Below are 22,820 nucleotides of genomic sequence, written 5' to 3'. Positions count from 1 at the left end.
GAAAGCGAAAGCGAAAGTGCGGGGTACGCGAGTCGCCAGGCCCTGCCTGCCGCTGTTGTTCACTTTGTCACTGGACCACCCCACAGCGCAAATCCGGGGTCCGGCGAGGGGAAGGCCGCACACCTCAATCGGTGCTCACTCCGGTGTCCGAGGTCCGATTCGGAAGCGGGAAACGGGTGCCACCTCAGCTCAGGTTCAGCAACATAGTCCCCTCATCCAGGGCAGGATAATTTCAGGATAATCGTAGGAGGTTGCGGAGGTCCTCGGGAGCCTCGCACCTACACGGCCATCTTGGTTGCGCGCTAGGCTCCTCCCTCTGTCCTTCCATTCTTATGTGTGTCCTACTCTCTCCCATATGACTCTGGTGATAGTTTGCTACACTCCAGTCCCATTCATTTCCCTGAATATATCTCTATTATTTTTAGCATTTCGTTGCTGTTCTGGGCTCATTCTATGCATCATTAGACTTTAAGTACCAATTCATAACCTGCTCTTTATTGGATTCTTCAATAAAAAATATTACCAATGTGAATAACAAGAAATAGAATTCATAGCAAAACAAACATAAAATAAAAAGTGCACAGCATGGCCAGAAACTGGATACCTAAAATGTATTTAAAAAAAAAGAAAATGAAGGTTCTGTGCTGTGGAATATGGGAATGACTTTCCCCAACTCTATAGTACTCTGGAGGCCCCTAAAATGTGAGTTTTTCAGTTAAGCTGGAGTCAGTGGCGTAGCACGAGCCTCACGCGCCCTCATTTATGGAGGTGAAAATTGCTCCCTGGCTCCTGGTTGGGTAGTGAAAGAAAGCTATAGTCAGTGTGCCCCTCCCATTCCTAGGACCCGATGCCACTGCACATGCTGAACCATTGGTATGTACGCCCATGGCCAGAGTCTAAAAGTAAATAAAGGGCTGATGATAAAGCGAGTCAATAATACTAGGCAGGTGCCGAGGGTGCCAGCACAAGACAGTGCCAAATTGACACCAAAAGCATCAAATATTACCAATTAATTCTAAGGTGGGAGCAAAAAACATAAAAATAGAATTTTGCTGAAGGCTCCAGATAGTTTTGCACTTGGTCTCAAATGTCGCTCAAAAATGTGCAACAACCACAGACATGTTCTCCTTTCCTTTGCAGCTGGGAAGACCACTGATACAAATGGAATGTGGCATAACAGCCAGAGATACTGGCTTTGGAACTGGGGGATCATGCTCGAGTCTCAGCGTTGGTTCAACATCCTGTGATTCTGGGCAAATCACTTAATAACCCCGTGCTTAAAAAATAAGTGTGGCCTTGTGTAACCCTCCAACAGTGCTCCTCATCTTTACGTAGCGCCTCTCTCATATGCATTTCATTTGTTGTGTAGCGCTACTCATATCAGTGTACTGTGTGTCAGTACTTTACACCACGCACACATTATACAGAGACAGTGAATCATACAAGTATGTAAATCAGTCTACAGGGAATGTCACATAAGCCAATGAGGATTACAAGGTGTAGGAATCACATGTCATCCATACTGGTGGGCAGTATATTTTAAGAGGGTTTGGTCTGGGGAAACACAAGCTCATGATTTAAAGAGTATTCCATGGGGGTCAGCTTTACCGATAAAAATGTATATCTGCCCACACTTACTCATTTTAGCAACATTAGAATAATGAAAGACTGGATAAGTTCTAACTATATCACAAAAAAAGAAAGCGAAGTTCTAACTATACCATTCATGTTTGTCTGCAGCTGTTTGATGACAGGTCATTGGTCACTGTCCTATGTTAGGATTGTAACTACTGAACTGCAAGTAGCACAAGGATCTCTGTGACAAAGGCAGTAACCCACTGATCTTCCACATAAAATACAGTTCATCTACAATTAAAAACTACTAACAGACAAATGATTTCTCTCCAGCAGGATCATTTAGCACCAGCGTTATCTGGGCATCTTGCATTGTCTTATTGTTGCCCTGCAGTGGCCATGATAATGATAAAAACTGTTTAAATGAAGCACACACAAAGTATGTGTCCTGCTGGGCCTGTGCATATTTTAAAAAGAAAAACAAATGGTAACACATTCTCTTACCTACACCATTAGTCAAACTTTGTGTCACAGCCTGATGTGATAAGCAGCTGCAGGGGACAGGGAAAGGGGAATAGGAATAAACAAACTTATTTTCTCCTGCGCTGCATAGAAAAAGAAATATCCATGTAATGTAACTGGTGCTCGTGTAAAGCGCTCCAATACCTTGGGGGCGAGCTTACGCGATATTGAACTATTTAAAAAAGTATTCTCTGTCATTTTCTACACGTACATCCATTTTCAAACATTCTTGAGCCATTTCTTTTCTCTCTTCTGTGGAGATCTGGGAACGTTTCCATGTTCACTATCAGCATCGGGGACACTGCAGGCCACTGAGGAAACACTCTGTGCCATCCAGGGAGACTGCGAAGCCAATTGCATTTCCAATGCTTGCTTACCTTCCAATGTGTCCCAGCAGAGTCCTGTCTCTGGAGCTGCAGTCCTTCTCCGCCAACTCTCTGTTGCCTCGTCCCTTCTCAGAGGCTGTGCCTTGTGGGGAATGCTCTCTCTGGGGCCCCCACCCCCATCCCTTTCCGGCTCTGACTGAAGAGAAACAATGTAACTTGTTACTTTGTTTCTCTTCAGTCCTGCCCTGGGTCAGCGCGAGGAGCTCTGAGCCGGCTGCAGACTGCACCTGCTTTTTACAGCAAGCATTTCTCTCCCAGCTCTTTACCGAAGAGCTGAGGGGGCCCCCTTCACCTAACCGAAGACTGGGGGCCCCCGCACCGCGGGGGCTGCGGGGGTGTTTGTTACGCCCCTGGTGTGAACTCTGCACTGCACAGTTGCACATTTCTGCACTGCAGCGCTGCTTCACAGCTGTGCTGGTTCCCAACACCCTAGCCCACCCCAGCCCTCCCTGTTTTGCAATGCTTTCTGCGCACACACACACTGTGCATACACAAATAAACACATAAACACACCAGACACAATACATGCATCTTAGAAACCTGTTCCTAACACACACAACACTTAATCCGCACATTGTACATGGTCTCACACACACAATTGCACACACAGGCACACTAACTATGGACACAACTGCGCCTCATTCGCAGCACACTAGACATGATCATAATCATAATCACTGCTCTAGAAACTCTTGCACACACCCTACATATATGCTCACACAGCCTACGATATACCTTACCCTCTACACACAGCCACACACTGCGCACACACAGCACTCAAACATTCTATACACACACTGCTGCACACACACTTGCGCCTTCTCTACCCCTATAAACACCCACAATAAGGGTGCAAAGATTGCTCCTGATGAACGGGTGCTGGTCCCCCGGAGAGCCGTTGACACGAGTCTGCTGCCAGCCCACAATAAGAACTGTCTCTTTTCCTATCCTACGTTCTTTTCATTTTTTAAACTTTTTTTGTGGGACTCAGCTGAAGCCGAGTCCCAAGATGGCTGCCTACACTTCCTAGTTGAAGTTTTGGTAGCCGAACAGATTTGAGTATGGGACTGTCTGATTCTCTGAGGATCCGGGTCCTTATATATACAAAATAGTTTTTTTTTAATGTCTAAAACTACTGAACGGATTTACACCAAATAACAAAAAGCACTCTTTCTGGAGAAAGAGCTAGCTTTCTACCAAATTTGGTGTACTCCGTCCAGCTCTTTGGGCTGTAGTCATGTTCAAAATCCTTATTGGAATTAACTTGGGAAAAACACTTTCTTTTACCCTCTCTCCTTTTTCTCGGGCCATTCTTGACAGATCACCCTGAAACATTCCATGCACAACTACATATACAGTGCATATATATTTATTGCATAGCAGAAAGGTGGAGAGTTACTCCCATGTGTGGTAGTAAATATAGACGTGCACACAAATAAATATATATACCTTTGCGAATCGGGCCCATAGTACCATAGTAAGGTGGAGATAGGAATTTACCCACATTCTAAAAAATATAACATCATTTTGGAGGGTAGTAGTCAGTTGCCAAAAAATTCTTTACAACAAAACGTTTGTTTCCTCTGGAACTCTGTATAATTCCACCTACTTCATTGCATATAATTTCTTTGTAAATAGTTTGTCAAAACTGTTATACTGGCAGGGAGAACATTTTTACTTAATGTTATGAGGATCCTTACTGGTGCGTGTATAATAAATTAACATAGCTGACAAGGATTCTATGAAGTAGTAGCAAAATACGACAATTTGCAGTTAAATGAGAAATATTAATGAGGTGGAATTTGAGGGCATCAGTTAAATACTCTATCTTGCTGATCATCAGACACAGTGTTTTGAACCGTTAAACGCTTGCTTGTTGTGGGGAGCTCTTAATTAATTACTCAAATGTCTTTCTTGCACAAAAACATCTCTTGTCCTCTAATATCTTGCAGATTTGTTTTAATGAGATAATCATTGATTATGGTTGAGAAGCAATTCGCAAAGGGCAAAAGGTTCCCCTTTTTACGGGATATAATTGGTTTTGACAGGTTTTTGAAGACGCCAGCCGTAAAACAGAGACGATATTGTTGTTGATGAAGGCACGCGGGCATTATCCGAGATGCCTCTGATGGTCTGATGTGGTTACAGTGGGAATGTACAGAGGGCCATGGGGGTGGCCTTGGTCAGCTGGTAAATATTCGTGCGATCTTCTTAGTTATAAACTGGAATGAAGGCGGTACTAACACCTGGCATTGAGAACGTATGCTAGGTGAATAAGACCTCAAGCAGCCCAAAGCCACCGTGTGAAGCTCATTTAGACCATTTTTTATTTTGCGTTTTGTTAATTGTGTTTTTCGTGTTGAAAAAGAATGGAAGGGGAAAAAAACAGAGGGGCATATTATCAAGCCAGGCGATAAAATTATCGCCGCTTTAGCGGCAGAAAACTGCCGCTACAACGGCGCTAATGGGCTTGATAATATGCTCTATGGAATTCCAATTGAAGCCTATGTTAGACGTCCTTCACATTTAACATGGGCTTCAATTGGAATTCCATTGAGCATATTATCAAGCCCATTATCACCGTTTTAGCGGCAGTTTTCTGCCGCTAAAGCGGCGATAATTTTATCGCCTGGCTTGAGAATAAGCCCCAGAATTGGCTGTGTATGAGCTAATCACATCTGAAATAAACATTTTGGGATGTCTGCTTGAAAGGTAAACTTTTAAACAAGTTTAAAAGGTCCTGTCAATGCGTGGGTTGCCCAGATCACTGTAGCCCCTGCACTGCACAATTCAGAAGGCTCATCATTATTTGGTCCAAGATCTTCGGGGCATATCAGCAACAACCGGCGATAATTAACGCTCAGCGCTCTTAGCGTGAGGATAATTATCACTGGGTAACGTGGATTTTTATCGCTGAGATAGCGTACTATTAGCGACGCTTATCTCCTCAGCGATAAAAATCCTCACGCTAACTGCCTAACGTGAGATTATCGCTGAAAACCCAGCGATAATCTCACGTAGTGTGGCGTTAGCTTGCTGATAGGGACTCACAAACTTAGCCATGATATCCACCTTCCATAGGATATCATGGCTAAGTCAGTCCTGAAGCAGGCATAAGGAAAGTAGCGACATTTCTCCTGTCATGTCAGGTCAGGAACGCCCACTTTGCATCTCATTAGAGATGCAAAGCTGGGCATTAGGAATCCCGACGCTAAAGCAAGGTTTCACGCGTTAGCGTGGCCTTGCTAATTAGGCGATAAAATTATCGCCGCTTTTCGGCCGAAAACGGCCGCAAAAGCGGCGATAATTTTTGATCGCCAGCTTGTAAATATGCCCCTTCGTTTGACTCAATGTAACTTGCTGGGGAAACAAAACAGGAGTTCTCAAGTCTCACTCATTGCAAGTGACACTCACACATTTGGATGTCAAGTTGAGGGACTCACTGACTGCATGTTCGATGTCACAGCTGCTGGGAAGGAGAGAACCTGACCTCCCAATTCACCTCTGTTCAGAGGTCTGCTTTCTGCACAGCACTTCACTGGAACTGCAGAAGCTTCAGGAAGCAATGCCTCTTTTGGGGACGCCATTCTCCACACTTCTCCATCTGATGGGAGATGCTGCATTGGGAACATTGGAGTGCTGCTCTGCAGCTTTTGTCAGCCGTTCATCTACCTTAGTGAGGTTTTGGTGTTACTCCGTTAATTTTGCAATAATTTTGGTTAATTTACATTTTAACTGAGCTAAATTTCTGTGTTGGCATTGATGTCAAAGTTTGCATGATATCACTTTCTGTGACATCATCAAAAATACGAATTCGTTCTCATTCATAAGAATTTCGAAACTTGAGAGCGCCGTATAATTTCACTAATTGGATGATATCTGCAGATGAACATCCTGATAAAAATGTGTAAGAAATATCTATATGTAGTGGAGCATACTATATTGTCTGAAAGGTCGCATTTTTCCCCTGATCTGAATGGGCTGCAGGACAACATCTCAGTGTGCTCCCTAAATGTTTCAGGTCATGGACAGCCACATCAGAATGTCAGATTCCAATTCTACTTATCCGAAACAAGGTTTAGGGGCTCATTTAAAGTTTAAGACGCTATCAGTATTTAAGTTTGCTGCCAGTCGCCTTTTTTACCAATGACACATCACCTGGCAAGAGCCGTTTTGGCCAAAAATTGAGGTTTTTCCATGACGCAATTATATTTTTTAAAGCTAGACACCCAAGACTGGTGTCTTTCATCAGAAAATGTACAACTAATATTGCTGACAAGCTGAGAGTCAACTTTGTGAATATGCCCCTTACAGTTGGTCTGTGGGTGGGTATATTGTCTGGTGGAGTCATTGTATTAGGAATTGCCACTGTGTTGGATTTCAAATACAGGTGTCTCTAGGAAGAGGAGAACTGATGTAGATGACCTGAGATGCCCAGGGAAGAGGGAAGGCAATGCCTGCTAATATAGGTAAAACACTTATTTCATACATAATTTTATATTTGTGTGGCTTGGCCCCCTTTTTAAGAAAAAGAGGAATATTTACAGCTTTAATAGTAGGGAGTGGGACATTTCAGGGCAGAATCACAAAGGTATGTAAGATTACATGCATGAAATGGAGGAACATGGTGTTCGGCTAGCACACTGTTCGGGAGCTCCCAGACCCGATCGCTGCAGACCCCACCTTGAAAATAATGTTTCTTTGTTTTTGGGTTCTTCAATCATTCCGCGGCACTTAATTTAGGCATCAGACATACTTCTGCTAATTTAGAACACCTACATTGCCCCATGTGAGATTTCTCTCTTGAAGCCGTATTCTGTCCCCCATATCTCCTGTGCGGCTGAAGCAGGGCTGCAGCATCACTGGAGCATGACCAGAAAGCAGTTCAACAAATCTCCTTTCAACAGAGTATGAGAGTTGCAATTGACAAGGACAGCCCAGGTGTGCAACAAGGAGTCAGCATGTGCCTGAAGGAAGACACTCCATCTTCCCAGTCACCCGACTAGCTGAAGTTGAACTTTGAAACTGGAAAAACAAAGTTGGGCCTGATTAAGAACTTAGCTGACAGAGTAAAGGCAGCCAGGGTGGCGGTGGACTTTACATATGCCACCCTGCTAGAAGATAAGTGAGTTAAAAAATACCTGGCTGCGTGGAAAACTAAACTTTAATACTCCCTTTAGCTGGTATTAATAAAAGTGGGGCAAAGGAGGAAAAAGTGCTATAATGGGCAGTTTCCTCACGGGTCTACATTTTTCGAAGCCTACCCCTAAGCTTCTCTTCAGGACCTAGGATGTTGATCCCTTTTACCACTCTGACTGTTACCTAGTGTGGTCAGCCTAGTCAAAGTCAAAGGCTAATATGCATCTTTGTCAAAAATACATTCATCCAATACCTACTTGGTATTCTTTTTAAAAATGATCTGGAAGGATAGAGGAACAAAGTTAATAATCGTAGTATATACTCTGATATACCCAAAACACCCCTTCGCCACACTTGAGAAAGGTTTAAAAGGTGATATAATTTTCACTCCATGTGCAATAGCTCAGGAGAGGTGTGGTGCAGCGGCCAGGGCAGCTGACTTTGGAGCACAGGGTTCACAGTTTGATCCCTGGCTCCGGCAGCAGTTTAGCTCAGTACCATGTGACTCTCGGCAATAGTTCACTTAATTTCCATGACGGCCCACAGTTGCTTGAGACCGTAAGGGTGAGTAGTTTGCGCTTTACAAATATAGATTTACATTGTAATTTTTACGTGTATATCGTGCTGCCCTTTTGAAGTTCTGTTCAAGCTGTACAAGACAATACAAGTGAGTCGCAATTAAGGAATGCGAGGGAATCGCAAAGAAATTTCAAATTTTTATCTACATATCGTTTTTGCGATTCGCAAATAGCGATTCTCTAATAATCGCTATTTGAGAATCGCAAATGCATTCTTTGATGCATATGCCCCAAAATGTAATAACGTAAACTCAGTGTTATCCTGTGGGCGATATAGGCCTTGAAGTAGCGAAAAACGAATTTAAGAGTTTTTCACTACCAAGACATGTGAAACTCAGAAATACATGCCCTGGCTTTTTAAATACATTGCACCCTGCCCTCTGCGCTGTCCAGGGCCTATGCTAGGGGTGACTTGTATGTATTAAAAAGGAAGGTTTGGGCCTGGGTGCCTCCAGAGCTGTCAGGCATTGTTAGGAGTTGTGAGGGGTGCCAACTGTATATTAAAACAATGTAGGTATTTGGTGCCCCGTATGACAAGGCAGTAGACTATTAGGAGAATTGTATTGTCTTGTTTGTACAATCACTCTAGTGCACTCGTCAAGGCCACATTGTGTATGGCTTTTCATGTCTATTCTTTCTCTGCGTAGATCATTAATTGGATCAGATGTGCAATAGAGGAGGGTGGAGGCATAAACAACATAACATTACAGATAGGTAGCTGTTAATAGCATGGAGTTTTCTGCCCTGAGATTACAAATACATCATAGATATCTAAAATTTCGCCCTATTCTATTTGATGTCACTTGAAACCCCTTCGTTGAAAACTCTCGATAGCCACACACATATAATTCTACATGATTCTCAAGAATGGAAGTGGACCACATTTGAGGGTTGTGAGGATGCCTACTTGGATGAAGTAATGCGTATTGATCTGTGGAGCTTGTGTAGATATTGGTCTCTAATTTGTCTTAAATCTTGGAAATTGTTACATAAAGGAAATATATTGTAAGTCACTAGATATCATTGTGAACAGTACAAAAGATGACTTGTTAATACAGTAGTCAAGAATGTAACACATTTATTTTCTGTAAGACAACAATTACTCAATCTATGTATAAATCCCAGGGTTTAATGTGGCTAATGGGATATTTTCCTAATTTGTTTTTCTTAGTCGACAAACACAAGATTTAAGGAAGGCACACAAACATCTGCTTGTGTGTGTAGTTTGTAAAATCCAGGATGCCTATTCACAAAGGCACTTGGAGTACATAAGGTAATATTCCTGTAGAACTCTCTTATGAACTCTTACATTTCTTTGTGAATTTGCCTCTAAATATCTAAAATGACAATAAAACTGGAATATTCAAGGACAAGTCATAAAAAATTAGTGTGAACAGAAAAGACTGTACCGTCATTGCTCTTTTACTATTAGGAAGTTGGACGTTTTAGGATGATTTACAAAGGCATGTAAGAGTATGTAAAAGAGTACTCCTGTAATCCTCCTTCCCATACTCATATGTGCTTAGTGAATTGGCCCCAGGTGTCTTGTTAATTTAATTTATATTACCCATTTGTCATGGCAGACATTTTATCATACCTTTGTTTATCAGTTATCCTTCTCCATTGATCTAATTCTGCAATATAGTCAGCCTACACGATTTTCAAACATATATATTCCTGTTACACGCACACTTACATATAATTATATACATAAATAAATATCCTCTAAATATCCTATCTCATAATTAAATATAAGTACTTTTTCATGTTCATCCTTTCATTTTACTAAAATCTTTTCAGGGAGGCATGGCTACGGCGGACAAGATGGTATCCGTGAGTGAAAGCTTCTGTCAAGGTCCCACCGCGATTCGACAACATCCTTGCCTGGCAACCATTTGTCATGGTAAACTTTTTATAATATCTTTGTTTATCAGTTATCCTTCTCAATTGATTTAATTCTGCAATATATTGAGCCTACACAATTTTCAAACACGTATATCCCTGTTACACGCACACCTATATATAATTATATACATAAATAAATATCCTATGAATAACCTATCTCATAATAAAATATCAATACTTTCTCATGTTCATCTTTTCATTTTACTAAAATCTTTTCAGGGTGGGACAAGATAGCAGCTGTGAGTTAAAGCAGCTGTCGAGGTCCCACCGCGATACGACGACATCCTTGCCTGGCAACCATAGCTCCACCCCTGTATTGAGGGCTGTGGGGGTCTCTAAAGGTACTGCGGCGCAGTGGAGCGCCTCACCACACCATGGACATTGGGGTTATTCTGGCTGCCGTGTAGCCTGTTCAAAATGGTGGCCTGCTCCTGGGCTATAAAGCCTTCAGCAGAGCAGGGGCCGAAATCGTGGCTGAACTGAGATGCCGGGGAACTGGTAAGGCACCGGAACCAGGTGCTGAGACTGGGTGTGGCCTCTGCCCTGGTGCGGTGGTGGGTGGAGCTGCTGACCAAGAGAATGTAAGTGACCGCCGTGAATTCTACACTGTGGTCCCCCGCCCTGGTCAGAGGACATGGGTGTCAGCGGGACCTACCTGGGACCATGGTGAGGCACTGCATTGCTGTGGAGGGGCAATGCTGCCATCCTAAGCTCTGGGGATGCTGTGAGGCCCTGGGACCTGGATTGGCCCGTAGCGATGTCAGTGCATGCCAGGGGCCCATGAGACAGATCCCTGGTCGGTGAGCAGTTGTATAGGCAGCACTGAACCCCTGCCTGGACCCCTACCATGGGGGGGTTGCAGCTGGTGGGATGCTCAAAGATGGGGCTCCTCCCATACATTACACTGAGAACAGTTCACCTTCGGGGGCTAGTGGCGGGTGTGAGGCCCTCAACACCGGGCGCCGCCCTTGACCCAACTTCCCTGTGGCCAGAAACTGTTTGTTTGGATGGGTCTTGATTTGTGCCTGAGTTGCCGGCAGCTGGACGAAGATCTTGGGACTGCAGGCTCGAGGGGATGCCCCCCAAAACTGCTTAGCAAGGAACCAGTGGCCAGACAGTTAGGGCCGGAGCTGGTCCTGGGCTACACCCCAGCTGGCTGCCACAGGTAAACTCAGCCCTTGGTCCCCTTTTGACTTTTCTCCAGGCACCGTACCCCGGCCTCCCTCTTGTGGCTTTTGGATTGCTTGCTATGGGGGTACCTGCCCTGGTGAATCCTCTTTGGCCTCTGGCTATGGGGGTGAAGGGGTCTGCTTCCTCCCTCTAGACATCTGTCTGGCAGTGGTCCTGTCACTTCAGCCAATGACTGGGGTGCTGGCCATGACTTGGGGCCCCCTGTCTGACGACTGAATTGTTTATCTCCATCTTGTGCTACTGTGACTCAGTGCCCAGTGCCTCTACAAAGTTGCTGCTGCCCTGGCTGTTCATGCTGCCCCTCCAGGGTAAGCAAGCCACGGGGGTGGGAGACCTCCTTCTACTGCACCTAGGGGTGTCTTAGCGGAGAAGAGGCGCAATAAGCCACCCTTCGCAGCCCCGACCCAGACGTAGATCGATCAATATGTCAGGCTGGCCTACGGCATTTATGGAACCACTGGTGGTCCACTGGGGCCACCACCGCCCTTTGCCCCTTTGCACATGCTGACCATGCTAATATCCTTCAGGCAATCCATGACTTGAGAGAAGTAGTTGAGACTAAGGTGGGTGAAGTGTGGGTGTATGTTTCTCTGTTGCGCCAGGACCTCCAGAATGTTGCCAGTAGGGTATTCGAGACAGAGACTAGGGTGTTCTTGGTGGAGGATGAGGTGGCCACCTTCAAGCTCCAGGCTTACTAGCTGCTCTTGGTGACAGTGTTGCTTGAGGAAAGAGTTGAGGATGCGAAGAATTGGTCGCGGAGGAACAATCTCCAATTTGTTAGATTCCCGGAAGTTGCGGAGGCCTCTGGCATGGAGCAATTCCTGGATGACTGGCTGCGGTCCTGGTTCCTGCCAAAAAGTTGTTGCCACGGTTCGTATTGGAGAGGTGCATAGGTCCTTGGCCCGTCGATCTCCGCCAGGTACTCCTGCCCGTCCACTGATAGCGTGCCATCTCAACCACAGGACGGAGATGTTATCCTCCAGGAGACAAGGGCATGCCAGGACCTTTACTTTCAGAACCTGCAGATTATGGTTTTCCCTGATTATACCCAAGTGGTCCAGCAGAACTGGCACTACTTTGAGGTGGTCAAGCAGAAACTCCAGGCCCTTGACTTTCAGTATCTGGTCCTATACTCGTGCTGCTGAAGGTGATTTTCAACTCTGACACTTACTTCTGTGTTACCCCGGAACATGCTTGGGAGTGGGTGGCTGGGAGAAGGGAGTTTTAGCTGCCTGCTGGGCTTGGGGAAGCCGGTGCCGTGGCTTAAGGGGGCACCTCATCTTCCCTCCAACCATCCAGGAAGAAACGGAGGACTGGTTCACACCTCTGTGGATGTCAGGGCTCAGACCGGGGTGAGTGGAGACTGACGGAGTTGTCCAGGACACCATTTTGACAGACATGCCGGAGCTCGTCTGCACTCAGAGTGACAACATTGGTGCACCCTCATGAGGCCCTGCAGGACAGTTGAGCTCATCCTGGACACCTGTGAGTGGGCTGGATGTTGTTTGTGCTTTCGTATTTTGTTAATTTTGTTCCAGGTTATAATATGTTTGTCTTTAACACGCCCCTTGCAGGTCTGCTGTGGGACTCTATGATTGTTGTCAGACACTAGGATCTTACTGTAATGGGTGGGTTGTTGTGGCTGTTGGCCTCTGGCCCTGTTTTGTTAACGTTATATGTAGGGTTAAGGCGACTGATGCTTTTGGGGAAGAAGTATTGATTTGGGGGAAGTTAGGGGATGGGGTGTTATGTTTGGTTTAGACTGTTTGACCATGCAGCCCCAGACACTCTCAGTTTATCTATAAGGGGTGAAGACCAGGGATACATCTCCATTTTTTAATGGCTTTGGTTTTTTGAGTACTGTCACTATGACCCATAAAGAATTGGCACATTTAGGATTTGTTAAGAACTTTATGACTCTGATTAAAACTCACTATCATAAAAAAGATTGAATGAAGTCCACTAAACAAGTGTTTGAAATTGTCCACCTTCATTTATATTTTAATGCAGACACTCTCAGTTAATCCCAGCCACGCACTGCTCACACTGGTGACACCACCGCCCTGCAAGTGGTTGTGTCCTCTTTAAGCCTGCGGGTGCCCTTGTAGCTGGGCCTGGCCCATTTACTTTTCTGTCCAGATGGTGGTGCTTAATATAGTGTCTTGGAGTGTAAACGGCCTGCTGGATCACATTAAAAGGTACGTATGACTTCATTATGTTATGTGATTCCAGCTGGCGGTCCTTATGTTTCAGGAAACTCACCTGCTGGATGCGTTCTGTCCCTTTTTGCGCAGTTATGACACTGATAGAATTTATTATGTGGGTTTACTCAATGGCTCCTCGGGGGTGGCTATCTTGCTGCATAGAGGGTTTCGGTCGGTGGTGTCTGTGTCCCATGTGGACCCCCAGGAGAGGTATGTGGGGATAGAGGGTCAGCTGGAAGGTCAGCACTAAAATTTCCTGTCAGTTTATGTTCCTTAACATCAGCTCCAGAGCATGCTGCAATCCCTTTGGGCCCTTCTCCCGACCCTTCCACATGGTGCCATTGTGGTGGGGGGGGGGTGACTTCAATACAGTTCCTAACTATGTGATGGACACCTCCGGCCCTCCTCGACTGGGGTTTCAGTAACGTTCCCAGTAACTTTCTGCCTGGGTTGATTCCTTGGGGCTTTGTGACGCATGGTGAACGTGGCATTCCGCAACAATACTTATACTCACACTTCTGCGGCACAGACAACCATATCGCGCATTGACCTGATCTGGCTTCCTGAGGTGGACGTCCTTTAGCTCTCAGAGATGGAGGCCCTCCCCCAGGAAAGTTTGGACCATGCCCACCTTTTGACCAGATCAGCCTTCCCACTGCAGCACTGCGACCCATGTGGTGCATTAGCACATGGCACTTTACAGACCATGAATGCTCTAACTTTATTGAAGAGGAGATCTGCTCCTATTTCAAGGTGAATGAGGGTATGGTGGAATCATTAGGTACATAATGAGTGCTAGTAAACCTGCACCAAGGGGTTTAGTTAAGGGGTAAGTTCAAGCAGAGAAGCCCAAAATCTGGAATAGGCGATGCCCTTGGAGGTTCAGGTTCTTTCGCTGGCGCAGTGGGCGCAATGGTGGCCCTCCAGTGACCTTGAACATCATCTGGTGCGATCTCGCTTGTGAATATATCACTGGAGCAGGCCAAACAATGCTGGAGGGCTTCCACACAAAAGTTCTACGAATCGACTGTGCCGCACACTACCCTAACAGATCCATCCAGATGAGTGTGGCTTCATGCTGGTCCCTAGTACTCAGCATAGTATCCGGAGAATCCAGGTAGCTCTCTCTTAGGCTCATCACCTTCGCTGCCTCTCGGCTCTGCTTTTGGTGGATTTTGAGAAAGGCTTTGATACCAATGATTGGTCCTTCCTGAGCCCTATGCTGGAGAGGGCTGGATTGGGGCTTCACTTTCATGCACATGTTGGTCTTCTTTATGTCTGCTGTACCGCCCGGGTCCTTTTCAATGATGCTTTACTACCTCCCTTCCCTAACCGTAGAGGCAGCTGTTAGGGTTTTCCTCTTTCACCACTTTTGCTCACCCTACCAATTGAGCCCCTGGCACACCTTATTCGATGTGATGCTTGTATTCAGGGGTGTTCTTGGCACAAGGTACCGGAAGAGTGCCTTGCGCTGTATACAGATGAAATTTTGCTGTTCCTCGTGAACCCGCAGATCTTGGGTGTGCGACGTCTGAAGATCCTGCTGATATATGGCTAGGCATCAGGCTTTCAGGTGAATGAATCTAAATCGCATCTGGTCTCTGTTGCTAATGATGAGAGTACCTGCTCCTGACAATATCTGATCCCTCTATGCCATTTGTTGTTTAAATACTTGGGTAATTATATTTCACGTCTACCTGCCTTAGTCCGGAACCTTAATTTGACCACCCTAGTCATTAAAATGAAACAGGACCTGCAGAGGTGGAGTCGTCTATCGTTGCATGTCCTGGGGATGGTGACTCTTTCCAAAATGTTGGTTCTGCTCCAATTTGTGAGTGTTTTTCCGAACTTCCCCCATCCAATTCCCCACCGGTGGTTCTAGGTCCTTACTTCAGTGATCCGTAATGTCCTCTGGGCCGGGGGCTGCCCCTGGGTGACCTTTGTTACTTGATGACAGTCCCCCTTTGATGAAGAGTTGGGTATGGAGGATCTATACTGTTATTATTTGGCTTTGCAACTGGTCATGATAATGTAGGGTGGGATGATCCGGTCTACTGGGTAGAACTGGTCATACTTGGTGAGATAGGCTGATGGGCCTGCTCTACATGGCCCTGATTCCCCAGTCTGTTACTCAGTGCACCTGAGTGGTGTTGCTGGGCTTTAGGGCGGTGCTCCATTTTCAGGGTTAGGATCATTGACATACCAAGTTGACCCCCTGTGGTAGGGGACGTGGCTACATCATTCTGTGGGTCTGGAGAACTTTGTGCAGTGGGACAGGATTAGCATCACTCATCTTGGAGACATTTGGGCGGGTACTCACTTGCAGGCATTTAAGAAGTTGCAGGAGCATTTTTGTCTCTCTCGTGCCCAAGTTTCATAAGCACCTGCAGCTGCGACACCCCTTGTCGGCTAATATTCCCCCTGATACACAGCCCTTTTAATCGCCTTAAAGCTAAACTGTCGATTGGGAAATTTCATACAGGGACTATCTCCTTGATTTATTGTTCCCTGCTTATCAGTGCCCCGGACCACTTTTCCAAGTTGCAGGAGAAGTGGGAGGCCTGGGTGGGAGGGCTTGAGGATACCCAGTGGCACATGGCTAGACTGCCCCCCTCCCCCCGGTAACTGGTGATTTCCATGCTCCTTCGGCTGGTCCAACTTAATTATCTGCATGTCACAGACATGACCCCCATGCGGCTCCACCGAGCTGGCAGGACCTCCCAAGCACATTGTGCCAGATGTTCTTTGCTGGACTCAGACTTCTTGCACATTGTTTGGTCCTGCTCAGGACTGGTTCTCTTTTAGGAGTGGATAGAGAAGGAGCTTTCAGCAATTCTAGGCGCTGCCTTGCCGTTCACTCCTAGGCTAGCATTGCTGAGGTTACTGGAAGACGTTGGTGGGCCGAGGATAGAGCGCATTTTCATTGGGGTGACCACATTGGTAGCCAAGCGAGATATCACATACAAATTGAGGTCTCCAGACCCCTGTTTGGTGGCAGAGTTGTAGTGGTGGTAGATAGGTGTGCTCAACAGGAATAGCCTAGTCTATGAGGCCCAAGCCTGCCCCGTAAACATGAGAAAATCGAGGGCTGGATGCTGGGAAGGACTGAATGGATATTGTGTTCTATGTAATCCTGTGCTGCCTTGATGGACTGTAGTCTTATTTTGTTTTGTTGTTCCATGTGAAAATCAATAAAAATGTGCCTATAGAAAAAATATTTTTATCCTAATTCCTTTTAAAAACCAATTCTATATAGATGTTAATGAGTATGGTCACATTGATCAGCTACACTACTATCTGTAATACAATGCAAATAAAGATTCTCAGTAAGACCTCAATTAAAATGGAACTAGTACAAACCTGGCTCAAAGACATGAACCTGGACGGGTTTGAAACCCAAAATTTCCTGACATACCAAGCCACTTGGATTTATCATGGAAACCAACCTCATCTTCAAGAAACACACTGCAATGGTACCAGCTCTCTCTACTGATGAAAATGAAATTATTTCTCTCAGAAGCGACATCAGAATGTGTTTGAGCCCTCATACTCTTGTATCTTTATAGTGGAAACGCCCTGCAACATGGTCTCTGAGACTATACAGTGGCCTCCTTAAGGGCATCCTAGATGCCACTGCACTTCTCAGCCAGGGCCTAAAGGACCATGATCACATCACCCCCATGCCACATTAACTTCACTGGCTCACACCATCTTCAAACCCGGATGCATCATTTGCAAAGCCATCACAGCTTGCTCCCTGGCTGGTAAGCTCGCCATCTCTAGGGGCTATCAGCATACCCCCAGCCAGGACACATCTGGCTGTAAACAAAGAAGAGTAAAAAGAAAAAGAATCAAGGCAACAAGCATTTCCAGCTATGCACCTAGGATATGGAACAATATTCCCATATCCATCAGTATTTCCCCGATCCTGCTCCTGTTCAGGAAAGAGATGAAGACACATCCCTTGAAAGAACGCTACATCATGCTACAGTAACAGTTCAAAAAACAGTCACATTTCCAATAACCTTTTGACTGTATTATCGCCTTTGACTTGAGCATGTACAAGTTCAGGCTATTTAGAAACATATGCATAAATATATCAAGGATAACTAAAATGTCTTTCTCTTCAATCTTTATCCTAGATAGTTTGTTCAAGAAATGAAAGATCTTAGAATCTAAGATAACAGTCAATCAAAAGGCAGACATTTAGAGGAGATGTTTTCCTGAAGACTTATCTGTTGAAATAATAAGCCTAGTTAAGGCATTGTTAAGGTCTTTACAACAGGAGATCTAGAGGATGTCTGAGACCAAAATAATACAATTTCTGGTTAATCCAGTAATTTCTAAATCTCACATTCAGAACTGCATCTCTGATTGCAAACCAGTTGGTGTGCAATTTAGATATCCTAATTTGTAAACAGGGATTGATACATGGAGCCCATAGTTCTTTGGACCACATGAAGAAAATCTTGGTGGTACATTTCCATACCTGTGTTTGCTGGCAGAATTTCTTCCAGTAGTAATGGACACTTTAGTATTTCCTGCCATAGTGTTTAACAGTAATAAATAGTGGTAGATACAAAAATAACTTCCAATACCTTTGCACAGAATCATACATTTGGCACACTTTCTTCTGCCACGTTGGTGGATAAAGGAATGACACTGCTCTGGTAGGTGGAAAATCTAGCAACCAAATTCATTATCAGGTCAAAAGCCTTTAAATCTGAGCTACCAATTAAATCTAGTTGGTTACATATAAGTCAGTCATGTGTTGTAGTTGGTGGTAGAAATAAGCCCCAATAATGTGTTTAAGACCTTGATGTCATTGGCATATAACCCCAAAAAGAACAACTTGATAATTCATTTTGTTCTTGTTAATTCGTGGATCACAATTCATAATTTTCTTTTTTACCACACCCACTTTAGACTGATTCTTTCTCCCTCCCTGTTCCTGTGTAACCTCTATTTTTTAGGGACTGTCTTCTCCTCTTCCTTCTAAAAAAGGTTAAACCTGGAGGTAGATTCAGAGTTATTGACTTTGCCATCCATGCCTACATAGCTTGTGTGTATTTCGAAGAAGCTACAGGTTGCTGAGGGGCTACAATACGTTTGAATATATAGTTAAGGCAATATAATTGTACAGCAACATAATTGTTCTGTGCTGGCTTGCCAGGAAGTTATGCAAGCCGGATCAGACCTATATTCTTGTATAGTCGATTATTTGTCAGAATTCTAAAATGTGAGTTGCAAAATGTTATGGCTGAAAATGTCAAGGGGGTAGGGACCGACCCAAGATTTGCTGAAACTTATACCATTACATCATGATATCTGGGTTTCTTATGAAAAGGGGTGAGCCAGCACATTTGATTCCAAACACAAATTACCTCAAATGTGTTCTGGCTCCAACACTTGTGAACATTTCCTTGGTTGACCTTCTGCCTGTCCTTCATAAAGTCAACAGCCATCCTCCCCAATTGGGAGATTACCAACTATGGCTCATAAAGCTATCTATGATCTTTCTTTACTGTGTACTTCTTCATTAATTAAAACTTTTAATCTAAAAGACAGCATACTACGAGCTCTCCCGCAGATGATAACAACATGTCTAAAGTTGCTTATTAAAGGTTTTGGGGGCCCTCAGCTGAACCTTAACTCCACGCGCTAGACCTGACCATAAAATAAACGAATGCTTTAGAAGGTTCTTTTTGGTGTCAACATGTTTTTAGATCTAACACGGGGCAAATGCATTCAGTGTCTTTACACTTCCATATCTTAAGATAGTCCCCCTTAATCAACACGCCCACGCTGGTATTTAGATTGCAAATGTGCCTGTCGCTTACTCTGTAATTGCGCTTTCTGAAGGAAAAAAACATTGTTTTAATTGTTGTATTCATACTATAGAAACCCTTAACAGTATCTGGACTTGGGAGCAGCTGTTTGTTAATGTGCAATCTGTTTTTTGGGATTTACCAATCAAGCATATAACTAATGCAAATGTTGTTTAAATAATTTGCTAGAGCTATGTTGAGTCGTTCATTATTTTATTATATATTTTGTATATTGTTTTAACTTATAACTTTAGGTCCGTTGTTAACTTTGCTAAAATTAGTTCTACTCAAACTAGCAATGTAAATACATTAATTTTCATTTGAACAGTTAAGGCAACTTGACATTCCTTGGTTCTGACTTACAAAACATTTTATTTGGAAGTTCTGTACCTCCTTTGTGCGGATAGGTAACTGCCTTTTATCAACCTTCCTTTCATTGTGGCTTGAGTTTGCAACATTTTTGTAAATCAACTTATCGACTTTTAAGTTCGAGCCTGGAGGCAGCATGTGCTGCTCACTCTGCGAGGCATGCTGTAGTAGGGTATGCTGTGGAAGCCTCGCCCATTCTCCTCCCATATTTGTAATTGGCTTCTTTCATTGTCCTTGGTAAACGCTGGCTTCCGATTCATTATGAGGCTTGTTAGTCCCGCTTTGGTACCGCCCTGTCTCCATTTGTTACCGTCCATAAGGACTGGACCTTTTACTTTGCTCCTTATATGACATGCTTTATCTAGTGGGTGAGCACTATTTACTTTATTGACAATGGCGGCTGCTTTTTTTTTTTGTATGTGCATGCTGAGTGCGGCGGCCGCTTTAGGGACACCGCTGTCAGTTTATTTATTTATATGTTTTACTTTAATTCAGAGCACGGCGCCTGCTTCAGGGACACCACGCTCAGTTTATTCTTTTTTTTTAAACTTTAATTCGAAGCTTGGTACCCGCTTCAGGGACACCGCGCTGTTTTTTTTAATGGTTTGTTTTATACTTTAATTCGGAGCGCGGTGCCCGCTTCAGGGACACTGTGCTCTTTCTTTTTTTTAAAGCGTCAGTAGTATACAGTGATACCTTTCATCACCATTCATTTTTTGACAGGTGGGAACGCCCCCCGGAAGTGACGTAGGAGCCGGAAGTCCCACCCCGGAAGTCCCGCCCCGGAAGTCCCGCCCCGGAAGTCCCGCCCCCGGAAGCCCCACCCCTGGAAGTCCCGCCCCGGAAGTCCCGCCCCGGAAGTCCCGCCCCGGAAGTCCGGGCCCTGAAGGGGGGCAGATGTAATGTGTGCGCCCCCTACCCTTGAAATGGCGGCGGTGCAGGTGTGTCATAGGCGTAGAAGGGGGGTCAGGGGAATGGCTGGGGGTAGCTGCAAGCCACCCATCAGGGCCTACAAGGGGTGTTTAGGGTTATGGGTTGGTTGAACAGAGACTTACTTGTGTGAGCCATGTTGGTTGGGCAATCAGGGGCATGTCCGGGCATGTTCAGCGGGTGGTAGCGGCTGTAGGTTGGAGTTGTTTGAGCAGCGGCGATGTTCATCTGTGGAATGGGAGCCCTAGAGTGGTGCTGAGTCTTTTTTGGGGTAGGCCAAGCCCCCAAGGAGGCGTGCCTAAAGCATGCAGGCTCGTAATTGGCAGACTAGGGTGTGGGGGCGTAGCCACAGACAGCCAAGGGCTGGATTTTCAATGTCCCCACAGGAGGTGGGAAGCTAGACTGCCAGTTTGCTGATTCAGTAATTTTTCCGCCTAATTTAAAAAAGTCTGATGTAAAATGCCAGTAGTTATGAAATAAAAAAATAAATAAAAACCAGCCAAGGGCAGGAATGCCAATGTCCCCACAGGAGGCGTGAAGCTAGACTGCTACTTTATAGGTACAGTAACTTTGCCGCCTAATTTTAAAAAGTCTTTGATGTAAAATGACAGTAGTTATGAATGAATAAATAAATAAATGAATAAATAAATAAATAAATAAATAAAAATCAGCCAAGGGCGGGAATTCCAAAGTCCCCACAAGAGGCTGGAAGCTAGACTGCGAGTTTGCTGGTGCTGTAATTATAGCGCCTATTTTTTAAAAAGTCTCTGATGTAAAATGACAGTAATTATGAAAATAAATAAATAAATAAAAATAAATAAATGTTAAGTCAAGTCACGGACCTGGTATGTGTGATGTCGCAACCCTAGACTGTGAGTTTGCTGATGCAACAGTATGCATCACATAGTTTTAAAGTCTCTGATGTAAAATGATACTAGTTATGAAATGAATATATAAATAAGACATGTTTATACAACTGCGGCTTCTCTCTACGTTGGAGTGGGGTATCAGGGCTGATAAACATGGCAATCTTGTAAAGCATGTGTCTGGGTTTGGTAACATGGCCATGCATCGTTTTGGAACGGTGAAGGGTGCTGTCACAGCCCGGATAGGGTTGGATAGAGCAAGTTCCACATAAGAGGCGGCAAACCAACCAGTCATGGTGATATAACAGGGTAAAAAAATGCTGCTGCACCCCAGAAAGAGCGGGATGAAACACTGCTCCACAAGAGGAGGCAAACTAAAATGTAAGTTTGCTGATGTAACATTTTCAGCGCCTACCATGTGTAAGCCACCCCAATAGGGCCTAGTAGGGGTTGTTTAGGGTTATGGGATGCATAAGCAGAGACTTACCTGTGTGCGCCATGTTGGTTGGGGCAAGCCGGGACATGTCTGGGCATGTTCAGGGGTAGTTGCCGCTGTAGGTTGGTGTTGCTTCAGCAGTGACAAGATGCATCTGTGGAATGGGAGCCCTTGAGTAGTGCTGGGGTATTTTTGGAGGTAGACCAGGCCCCCTAGGAGGCGTGCCTAATGCATATGGAGTTCCTAAGTGGTAGACCGTGGTGCAGGGCCTAGCCACAGTCAGGCAGAGGCGGGAAGTCCAATGCCTCCACAAGAGGCGAAAGCTAGACTGTAAGTTTGTTGGCGCAACAATTTTACCGCCTAATTTTAAAAGTGACACTAATTATGAATAAATAAATGTTAAGTCACCGAGGCTTGAAGGGGTTGATAAGTATGACAATTTTGTAAAACATAAGTTGTTGGTGCAACATTTTTCACTGCCTAATTTTAAAAGTCTTTGCAGTAAAGTGACACTAGTTATGAAAAGTGAATAAAATAAAATAAACAGATGCTATGAAACTATGACTTCTTTCTATGTGGGGGTGAGGTGTCGGGGTTGATAAGTATGACAATTTTGTAAAACATAAGTTGTTGGTGCAACATTTTTTACCGTCTAATTTTTAAAAGTCTTTGCTGTAAAGTGACACTAGTTATGAAAAGTGAATACAATTAAATAAACAGATGTTATGAAACTATGGCTTCTTTCTACGTGGGAGTGTGGTTAGCAAGTTTGCTGATGTAACAATTTCACCGCTTAGTTTAAAAAACCGCCTTAAAAGAGTGCTAAGACACAAAGAGGCTTCTACGTGGGGAACGAGGTGTCAGGGACTGATAAACATGGGAGTCTTGTAA

The 22,820-nt window shown here is 44.6% G+C and overlaps 2 protein-coding genes across 4 annotated transcripts in view; one reads left to right on the top strand and one right to left on the bottom strand.

Moving 5' to 3' along the window:
- LOC146866688 (uncharacterized) overlaps positions 1–22,083 on the bottom strand; it is a 243,482-nt gene extending 221,399 nt beyond the window's left edge. The window contains exon 1 of the mRNA XM_085600264.1: positions 21,981–22,083. Coding sequence (XP_085456390.1) covers positions 21,981–22,017 — 37 coding nt within the window. The 5' untranslated portion in view covers positions 22,018–22,083. The remainder of the gene's footprint in view (positions 1–21,980) is intronic.
- Positions 1–22,820, top strand: part of LOC146866687 (uncharacterized) — a 406,500-nt gene that overhangs the window by 356,672 nt on the left and 27,008 nt on the right. For 2 of the 3 annotated variants that reach the window (XR_014960462.1, XR_014960461.1), the window contains one exon: positions 10,001–10,103. The exons of the other annotated variant lie outside the window; for it this stretch is intronic. The gene's annotated coding sequence lies outside the window, so the exon portion shown is untranslated. The remainder of the gene's footprint in view (positions 1–10,000; positions 10,104–22,820) is intronic. 3 annotated transcript variants of the gene reach the window in all.

Source organism: Triturus cristatus, chromosome 1_2, assembly GCF_964204655.1.
Source record: "Triturus cristatus chromosome 1_2, aTriCri1.1, whole genome shotgun sequence".
In the NCBI taxonomy this organism is placed as follows: Eukaryota; Metazoa; Chordata; class Amphibia; order Caudata; family Salamandridae; genus Triturus; species Triturus cristatus.
This window is presented reverse-complemented; position numbering and strand designations above follow the sequence as displayed.